The sequence below is a fragment of the Phragmites australis genome, chromosome 4 (genome assembly GCF_958298935.1).
Source record: "Phragmites australis chromosome 4, lpPhrAust1.1, whole genome shotgun sequence".
Classification (NCBI taxonomy): domain Eukaryota; kingdom Viridiplantae; phylum Streptophyta; class Magnoliopsida; order Poales; family Poaceae; genus Phragmites; species Phragmites australis.
This window is the reverse complement of record NC_084924.1, coordinates 28291231-28301956: the sequence shown is the minus strand read 5'-3', so window position 1 is coordinate 28301956 and position 10726 is coordinate 28291231. Positions and strand designations below refer to the sequence as shown.

Below are 10726 nucleotides of genomic sequence, written 5' to 3'. Positions count from 1 at the left end.
CGGGCCGCACGGGGGCGTAATACCCTACTCCTGTATGGATGCGATAACTGTCCTGGGGAAGTCCCTCAAGGATGTTGCTGATTACAAGAATATTGGCCCAACTAAGAGCTTGAGGCTCCTTGTTCTTCGGCAGGGACTGTCCCTTGTGCCTTGTGTTGGTTCTTGTGTTCTTTGGTTGGGTCTATGTCTTCGATTCTCGCTATGCTCGTCGATGCTTGGACTGTCGGATTCTCTTCTCTTCTGTGCTGCTCGCTCTTTTAAGCACCTGCCGGTCGAGACATGCCCCGAACGGGAATGAGGGGGGCACAAGTTCCAAGACGCCGTGACTGGGAAAGGCATCATCATTTCTTCTGGGTGAAGTGACCGGGGGTGGAAAAAACGCCGCACGCCTGGTCACCTGTTACCATAAACGCCCTGGCAACGGGCGCCGCGGAGAGGGTCCACTGGGCAGCCGCAGAGCAACCTGGCGTACCCGCCCTGTCTTGTTCCTCTGCCACCGCAGGGCGGCAGACGGAGCACCTTGATCCTCTCGATGTTATCCCGAGGCAAGCCGGATGATACGGGACATGACCCGTGCAATTAATGACCCCACGGCTCTCTGCCAAAACATGGCAGGAACTGACGCTGCGGCGGGAGCAGTTGAATGTGTTAGGCCACACACGACCATTAAATGTGGCCTCGGACCTCTGACTGGTGGACACCTCATCGGCGGGCCCCTCGGGGGCCTTTCTGGGTCGTCGGGGCACCGAGTGCTCGGGGGTACTGTTCACCTCCCCGAGCACTCTCTCCCGAGAATGCCTACCCTTGTCCTCGGGGTACCGGGTGCTCGGGGGTACTGTTCACCTCCCCGAGCACTTCCTCCCGAGCACTCTTGCTCGATCCTTCGGGGAACCGAGTGCTCGGGGGCTGCCATGTGCGGCCCCGAGCACTCTCTCCGGAGCACTCTTACGCGGATCCTCGGGGAACCGAGTACTCTTACGCGGATCCTCGGGGAACCGAGTGCTCGGGAGCTGCCACACGCAGTACTGAGCACTCTCAACCGGAACTTAGCTCTTCTGATCGTCGGGGGACTAGGGCGTTCGGGGGTGACCGGGCACCTCCCCGAGCACTTTCTTCCCGGTACTTAGACTCTGTGGATCATCGGGGAACTGGGGTGCTCAGGGACCAGTGACCGTGGCCCCGAGCACCTTCTTCCGGGACTTGGACTTTGTGGATCATCGGGGAACTGGGGTGCTCGGGGACCACCGACTGTGGCCCCGAGAACCTTCTCCCGGGACTTGAGCTTTTCTCATCCTTTAGGAGGGACCTCGTGGAATGGTGCCAGGTGGCGGATGGCTGGCCAGGCCTCGGGACTCAGGGACCCCCGGTTCCTGATACTCCGACAGCGTCCGACCGCCCCGGCAAACCCAACCGCATGAGGCTGGGAAACTGGAGGTTGCTAGTGACATGCGATCAGTTTCGCACGTGATGGCCACGGCCGTGCCTGAGGTTAGGAATTTTAGGGCTATCTGGGGCTTTAGAGAACGGTCCCACGATGTCCAGCCCTCAGATAGTGAAAAGCCAATAGAGTGGTATGGTATGCAGTGCCCGGACTGGTAGGTTGGTATTCCGGTCATGGTGTTGACATGACTCAGACATTTTCACCTACTCGCGAGCATCTTGGAGGGCGGTGGGAGGTCCGACCTCCACGTCTGCCTTCGAGGATGTTAGGGAGCGCTGTGCTCCCCCATCCTGAGCGATGTATTTCAGTAAAGGGTCATTGCTCCCTTGGTGGTAGAAGCGTCCCTCTACCAAGAAGGATTATCGTGGCTAGCCCGTGTGACCTTTTCTGCTGACACATCGTCGTCAGGGGCTACTTGATTCTGAAGGTAGTCCAAGATCTGATCCATCCAGGTCGCACCCGAATCGAGCAGGCCGACCACATGATGACCACCCGAGGTTGACGGCACTGAGGGAGGCGTTCCCTCCAAAGGTGTTGTCTCTGGTGTTCCATTTCCAAGCGGAGCATCCCTTCCGCTTCGGCCTGAGACCGCAGTGGGTGGCCGTGTGAGTCTTTTTCTCAAAGACTCTGACCGGGATAGGTTCGCAAGAAGAGGCTAGACGGGCCAACCCATCGGCCAAGGAAGAAGTCCTTGCAAGGGAAGTGTGTGAGTTCCCGGCCGATGGAGTGTTGCTCTAGCTTTCTCACTTCGGAGAGGTATGTCGCAATCGTCCGGTCCGAGTACTAAAAACCCCTTGGCGATGAGGTTACACCTAGTAGCGAGTCCCTCATCTCTAGTAGGTGTTTTTCCCCGCGTGGCTGATGCTCATGTTCCGGTTAACAGGCCCTCATACTCTGCTTCGTATTTAATAACTGGAAAAAATAGAATTGAACCATGTACCTAACGATGCATGGTCCCGTGCTCGCTCCTTCCAGGTCGGGGGAAAGCAATGTCACGCTTAGCGACCAGTACCGCGTTCGTGACCCTTTGAAATCCTGCAAGGTAGGACAAGGATTCCCCCTTCTAGTTGAAGGGTGGTCAGCATCGGGAGAGGGTTACCTTTCTGAGATTCTGGTAAGCTGCCTTCCTTACTAGTACCCTACGGGGAGTGGTCGTTACTCGTGCCAAAAGTTTGAGGTGTAGACCCTTTTGTTCGTCCTTGGGTTGAACATGCTCGGAGAAATGACACATGCTATTAGTTCCCCGATATTCTTTTGCCGGATCGAATCATACTTTCCCGATGGTTTCGGTTCATGTCACGACGCTGGGGTGGCAGTCTTGATGCGGTGAGCAATCCTCCGGGTAGGGCTGCCACCGAAGAAGCCCGTTCCCCCAAAGCTTGCGGTCCGTGAGCTCTCTTTGGCACCGGGAGCCAGGATGCCTTTGCTACCTCCCGTCGCCTCCTGGAGCCTTCGGATCCTGATCCGATGTCCAGAGTTTGGGACATATTGGCTCCGTCTGGGTCATACACATCGAAGAACACCTTACAGGAACTCGGATCCCAAACTCAGAAACGCGCCCCCTACCTGGTGCGCCAAATATCGAGGGTAAATCTCTGACAGTGATTCTGGGGTAAGTTGGAAAGTGGGTGCATGATCTTTGTTCGGGATGTGTCTGCTGAATCTATTTGTGTATGTGCAACTCAAGGACATCGAGGATTATCCAGATTCAGGCCCCCATTAGGGTAATAGCCCTACATTCTGTGTATTCTCTTCTTTGATCTAAGTTGGTTACAGATGATGTTCTTGCCATGCCTTCTTCTCAGCCTCTTTCGCCTCTAGGCCTCTCCCTTTTTTCTTTTTTCTCACAAGCCTGGTACTCCTCCCTTTATATATCAGAGGGAGAGATGATTTACACGTGAGTCAAAACATAGACCTAGGCCTAGCTAGAGCCTCCCACCTAGGCTCAACATTCCTAAGAGTAGACGTATCCCATTTGCTCTTTGGCGCTATAGAGCCTGTCCCATCCTCCACCACCTGTGTCATCCCGGTCGCCCGGACTGCCCTGTCCCATCCCCACTCGCTGCTTGCGCACCTGCAAAAGACCTCCTGCCACGCTTGTCAGGCCGTCCTGTGGCATTTAATGCTATGGGAAAGGATATGACAGCTTTGTGCCGACGACACCTTGGTCGGCTAGAAAGAGGACCTGAGGAAGGAAAATACTCGAGTGAAAAAGTATTTATTGTGATTAGACTGTTTAGACACGTACCTATCCCGTGACCAGAGGGGACTGGTCGCGGGATTTGCTCCTGCGACCTGGTGACTGGTTGCGTGGTCGAAGAGCCTAGTTGCATGGTCACTAGCTGCGACTTGGTGACTGGTCGTGGAGCTTGGTCGAAGAGCCTGGTTGCATGGTCACTAGCTGGTCACGCAGGGTGGCCACGGTTCCGGACAATCGTGGCATACAACATCTGTTGATATCTTACCGGCGTGGGACCGCCCACGTGGGGACCCCACTATTCTTAACATCGACAGTCTGGGTCTCAAGGTACATATAACTTCTGTCCGCCATCTACAATGTAAAAACATTCATTCTTCATTATCAATTATTACTTTAATTGCATGATTAAGCATGCAATTAAAAATTTCATATAATTACACTAGATCAGTGGCATCTCACGGTAGCTCGGGCAAACCTAGTATCAAATCTAACATAAATACAACTCACTTACACTAGATTTTGGATAAAAATGCAAAATGATCGATTACAACTCAAAGCACAAAAATCTACCAAATAGAGTTAGAGGAGGAGGAAAGGGGGAGATGCAAACCTTCAAAGACCTAGCAACAATTCAAACTTTGAATTAACAAGGTATTAGAGTATCCCTAGCGGAACCGAAAAATCACCAGATACACTGTGCATGTAGTACTATTGAGTCATGTAACTGTTGGATGCGCATAATAACTGGCCAACTCTTATAACAGATCTAAGTCATAAGTGACAGGTTATAAGATTACCTGTCACTTACTACAATCATAAATAAAGGGTCGTAATATGACCCGTCACGTATGATTGATCCAGGGAGATTCGTCACCTATACCAGGTCATAAGTGGTGGGCCGTAACAAGATTCGTCACTTATAACTGCTGCAGGGAGATCAGGACCAGTTACTTATGACCAGGATATAAGAGACGAGTCGTAATATGACCTACCACTTATGACTGATGCAAGGAAACCTGTCACTTATGATCAGGTCATAAGTGACGGTGTAGTTATGACCCGTCACCAATGTGAGATGTGATAGGTTATATTATAACATATCACTAATGATCTGTTATTAGTGACGGGTCAATATTCAGTCCTGTCTTAAGGCTACATAAGTGACGAATTATATAATGATCTGTTACTAAATTATGTCTCTTTTATCTGTTTTTCACTAGCGGAAATTGAATCATTCATGTTCTTATTAGTTTAATGATCACAAGTTTTTATCTATTTTTTACTAAGTGAGAATTGAATCATTCTTGTTCTTATTAGTTTAATGAGCACAAGTTTGATATAATACTATTCAGTATTAGTACTCAACTGTCATGCCACTTGACGTGGTCAGACAAATATTGTGAAACGGAAGGATTCCTTTATTTTTCATATTTACGTAAATTTCAGAAACAAGCTACACCTGAAGAAAAAAGAACGCATTCCTAATTCATACCGACAGAGATGGGCCAGGGCAGTTGGCGTTGGAGACAGATATACGCCATTACCGTTGGCTCGTATAGCATACGGGAGGAACAGTTTCGACCTTACTCTACCTGGCACAGGCACATGATGGCTAGCTCGGTCCCACAACTTAGCATGATCATGATTAACCATCTGTCTGTCGATCGAGAGCAGCGGAGACGACGATTCCGGCCGGACCATCTCTGCGTAAAGGCGATGTGCAAGGACACACACGAACGCGAATAATCATTCATCCCAGGACTATCTATACTCACACGTCGATTGTTATTGGCCATATAAAAAACTACCGGTCCAGTACCAACTTTTACAGATCTAGTAAAATCTCAAATCTTCCTTGAAGAAACCAAAAGCCACTGTTATGGGCATATAATTAGCAGATGACACGAATTGCTACTAAAACAAACTGGTAACAAATACTTGTTGTCTTGGACAACGAACGCTCTCCGGTAAGGTTTTCACTAGTTTATACTGTAATATGTTCATAAAACATAAATAAATTATAATATTCTGGAATTGTTTTGGACACAAAACAGACATGCTTTTTTTCAATCCAATAAAAAATATACTAATAGCTAAAGTATCAAAAGTTTGACTCTTTGTATATGCAAATTTAAACAACATTCACATATTTGTATCTGGAGTGAGCAATATATAGTATTATTAGGTGTACTAAAACAAATTGATCACAAATACTTATCATTTTGGCAAACAACATGCTCTTGAGGGACCAAGTTTGATTACTAATTTCTGCTAATAATATATGCATAAAACATAAATAAAAATTAAGTACTCTAGGATTATTTTTGACACAAATCACACATATATTTTTTCAACCCAACGGAAAAAATATTGATACTAGCTAAAGCGTTAAAAATTTGTTTGTTTGTTTGTATGTCCAAACAACATGCACATATTTGTGTCTAGAGTGAAAGTACTATACTGGTAGTACTAGCAACTGCACACATATTTTATATATGTGAGATCAATTTAGTATATAGCAATTCAAAGAAGTATGAAAGTCAAATAATAAAAGATTAAATGTGTTTTTTGGAATGTATGAAACTTAAATACTAGACATCTAGGTATAAAAGATAAATAATGATATATTAAATATATTTTAAGAAGAAATATAATCCAACTTTATAAGATTGATCAAATTTATCATAACTCATATATTTTGTAGAAATATAGATAGATTAGGCGTAAGCTAATTCCGATGCTGGCCATGCATGCATTCGTAGGTGCAACCAACGGATGTACGTCGTTGAACCAACCTACACCTTCCAATAAAAGCCCATAGGAGCTGGTGAGGTGGTGAGAATAGTCTCTCATCGCGCTTATCCACCGTGCACCTAGAACCTAGATTAGTACTTCATCTGTTTACAAATATTTACCAACTTTGTTTTTTACTATATACATTTTTATTAATTCTAGTTTTTTCAAATATTTAGTTGGTTGATATAACATAAGTATCACTTGATATGCTGTTAAAAGTATTTTCATAATACCATTCACTTATAAATGTTTACTCATGTATTTATAAAAAAATCAATGATCAAATTTTAAATAGTAAAATTTAAATTGTCAATTATTTGTAAACGGATGAAGTATTATTAATTCTAGGCAACGAACCAACCTACACGTACCTTCCAATATGGAGTTTGGAGTATGCTGGCCTTGCATGCATTCGTAGAACATACAGTGATCGACAAGCTTGTAGCTAGATAGCTAGCTGCAGCTAGAGCTAGAGCAGATGCACACTGTTGGCTGTTGAGATCTCATCTGCCCTGCAGCACTCAAACGGCAAAATCAAAGGTTTACATGCATGTATATATGTTAATTTGAACCCATGAATTTGCCACTATATAATAGGTTATACGCCCCCAACACTCAATTCCGTTCTCAAAGATATCATAGCAAAAGGCAGAAAAGCTCTGTGTATTAAGATTCTCTAAAAGAGTCCAACCAGTACTTGTCGCAATTTAAAAGGTTACCTAACTATATATATCATAAATATCGTGAACGGACAATCAATTTAATACTTATAAAAATATTTGAAAAATGAGTTTATGTATTAATTTCCAGCCATGCAAGAGTCTAATATCTTACCAAAAACTAATATATCCAGGGCGTTTTATTTCTGAAATACTTTGCAGGTACTAATTAAAGTTTTATGCCATCTGAAAAAATCACCACCTACTTTATAAATGATGATATCAATATATTGGGAGTACACCATGTAATCAATTTTGGACCGTACTAATTTCCTACGTTATACTAGTATTTGCTGGACATAAAACACGTACAAATTAAGAGGGCGCACATATTTGTTGACTACTCGGTTGAGTACAGCCGAAAAAAATATTGGAAAAAAATCTATTTGAAGAGAAAAATGTGTAGAAAGGTCCCCATTAACTATACAGACGTAGATGTACGTATACTGTGGTCACTGTCACTGATGCTGCCCAGCTAACCAATAAATTAATCGAAGCAGCCAATGTTGTGGTACAGGCTACACCCTTGCTCAAAGCATTACTATAGCAAGTGTGTCGGGATGATATATAACAATAAATACAGGGTGTATCAAACGATATACACATTGGTCAGTGTTTTTTTTATTAGATGGACACAAGTACACGATGATTTATCTAGGTTTAGATCTTTCATAGGATATTAGTCATATGTCATGTGTATTTTTTTATAGATTGAAATGAACTTGTTACAGAATATCTCTCCTCTTACAAACCGAGTCCTCCCCTTTATATAATAGAGAAAAAAGAGTACATACAAACGGACAGTGTCAAACTCTATAGCAGATCTACTCCTGGTGAAACCAACTACTTCTAATTCGTCCTGATAGAGGTAGGTACGCCCAACCTGCTCTAGTCATCATGCATGCTCTGTCCCACCGCTGAACTCCGTCATGCTCACCTGCGAAGCCATCCTATAGCAATAAATGGTACATGACGAGTTACTGCATCACCATGCCTACCCACGACCTAGCTCGCCGAAAAGGAAGTGTTTAGGGAAGGAAAATACATAAGTGGATGATATTAAATGTGAAAACACATGGGGTGGTCACAGAGTCTTATCCTTCGACAAGAGGGTTGGTCGACTGAGTCCTGCCCTAGTCGTGAGGTGAGGCTGTGGTCTTAAAAATATTGACTGCTAGCTGACATTTAGCAGTGGAGCGCCTACCTAGTTGGATACATCTTACCTATTGCACTGACAAAGTGTTGAAAACATAATTACGTTTTCATAAAAAAATGAGGGTATGTTTCATGGGGGTTTGGATCCAAATTATATATCTAGGTCAAGCTAAATCCTAGATGTTCAACAATCCTTTTGAAGAAGCACGTCCTCCAAAAGAATCTGCCCACCACTCTTCAATTTTGGTTCGTCCATGTAAAGTTCAGCGGCCGCCGCAAACAACGAAAGCGGAAAGCGTATTTGATTTTGTGGAATAAGGTTTTGTTTGGATCGAAACCATAGTTTGCCAAACATTTCTTTTGGGCAAATGTGGCATGCCACGGTTTTGTGTTGAAAAACGTCTGCCACGACCATAATTATACGGCAAAAATGGGCAAAAAAAAAGAGAGTCACTGGTAATTGGGATCTCAATTAAAGAGAAGTGTGGTGCACCAAAACTTTGACAGACATCCAAATACTTACCGCCTGTGGTTGTCGTAAGATAGGGTATGTCGAAGCCGGGCAACATGCACAAAATTACACAAAAATGCAAGCAAAATAAAAGAATAAAATTAAAAAAAGTTAGCAGATGCCTCCCTAGCTACGTACTATACGTCTATACCCTCCCTTAGCTTGTTCATCAGCTCATATCACCCATCCTGCACCTACTACATCAAGATTTCCATATCCCCGATCTCTATCTGCCCATTTATCAAGAGCTTCCACTGTTCCGCTCCTTCTCTTCCTCCCTTCACCCCTCCACCGATCCAGCTCCGTCCATGGCGTCCACCACCAGCGACAGCCTCCTTTCCTCCCCCTCCCATCCCTCCACCGCCGCGCTTGACGCCGCTGCCGACCAAGAGTTCTCCTCCCACCACCACCACAACCATCACAACAGCCTCTTCCTCCCCTCCTTTTCTGCCAGCATATACCTCCCCTCCTCCTTCCACGGCCTCCTCCCCACCTCTTCCTCCACCGCCGTGCCATCCCCCTCCCCTGCACCACCGCCTGCTCCGCCGCTTCCTCCCCAGCCGGCGCCCGCAAAGCAGACCAAGAAGCGCCCGCGGGCCTCCCGCCGGCCGCCCACCACCGTGCTCACCACGGACACTTCCAACTTCCGCGCCATGGTGCAGGAGTTCACCGGCTTCCCGGCGCCGCCCTTCGCCTCCGCCCCGCCCCACGCCGTCCGCCCGCGCCTCCTCGGCGACCCGCCGTTCCTGATGCGCCCGTCGCCTCTCAAGTACCCACACAACCCCGTGCTGCTGCCCCCCAACACTCGCACCACCACCCTAGCAAATACCACCGTGAATACCACTAGTAGTAATAATATCACTACCAGTACCAGCTCTCTCGTGGACGCGCTCGCGCTGTTCGCGAAGAGCAACGTGATGTCAAGCGCCGCCGCCGCCGCAGCTGCAACCACGTCCGGCGGATCAACTGATCACTACCACGGCATCAGCATGGGAGGGTTCAACCCGTTCGAAGATTTCGATGCGCCGGCGGAAGGCGAGAGGGTGAATGGCGGTAGTGGCGACCATGGTTTCTTTTCCTCCTTCACCGCCGGAGACAAGTACGGTCGGCACTAGTACGTTCTCTCTCTTTCTCTCTCTCTCTCACAGATAATCTGGTGTGCGCATGAGACTGTGTGGAGAGTGGAGAGACGATGGAGGAGAAGCTAAGCTAAATCTTGGCTAGCTTCTACAATTTGGGCACTACACTACTGCTATTTGGCATTTGGCGAGCTTCTCTATTGTGAATTTTTATTTCTTGGTTCTGGTATGATGCATATGTACATACATAAATCTGGGTCTTTTTTTACTTCCTCCAAGTATTAATTTTGGTTCTCTGATGTTGAAATTTTCTTGGTGCAATTGGAAGGAAAAAATGCACTGCCGTGATGAAATAACTTGTAATTAAATGAGGTGAAGGCTATTTTGTTCGGCTTCCATCGCTATTAGCAAGTGTGTCCTTGCCGAGATGAGATGAAATGATCGAACTCCTTTTCTCTTTTTCTTCCTTCTGTCTTTGGATGCAAATGCCGTCCTGTGAAAGATATGGTTACTTTTTTTATGTCTATAATTTGCTATTTATATCTTGGAAGGATATGCAACTCATCTCCAAACTGTTGATGCGACAGAGAAGCTATAGCTAGCTAACAGCAAGTCATTTTTCTTCTTTACTAAACTGCTTGTTATGGATCGATATGAATGCATGCATGCATGCCTCATCCTAGCTTTGCAGTTAGTTTTTTTTAGAACATTTTTGTCACGTAAATGTTGTATATCTAATTAGTTTCAATTTGTGGGTGCTAATTTATTTACTTACATGATGAAAGAGTTCACAAGTAATATCAACAAAGTGAACATCTGTTTTAA

General features: G+C 45.8%; 1 protein-coding gene across 1 annotated transcript; it reads left to right on the top strand.

Annotated features, from left to right (window-relative positions):
- The first annotated feature begins 8992 nt into the window (after window positions 1-8992).
- On the top strand, window positions 8993-10200 carry LOC133914296 (VQ motif-containing protein 22-like). The gene has a single exon (XM_062357416.1). The coding sequence runs from the start codon at window positions 9131-9133 to the stop codon at window positions 9935-9937; it is 807 nt and encodes a 268-aa protein (XP_062213400.1). The 5' UTR covers window positions 8993-9130; the 3' UTR covers window positions 9938-10200.
- The last annotated feature ends 526 nt before the right edge of the window (window positions 10201-10726 follow it).

Bases quoted from the DNA above. Each gene is read 5' to 3' on its own strand.
- LOC133914296 (XM_062357416.1), top strand. From the start codon at position 9,131: ATGGCGTCCACCACCAGCGACAGCCTCCTTTCCTCCCCCTCCCATCCC.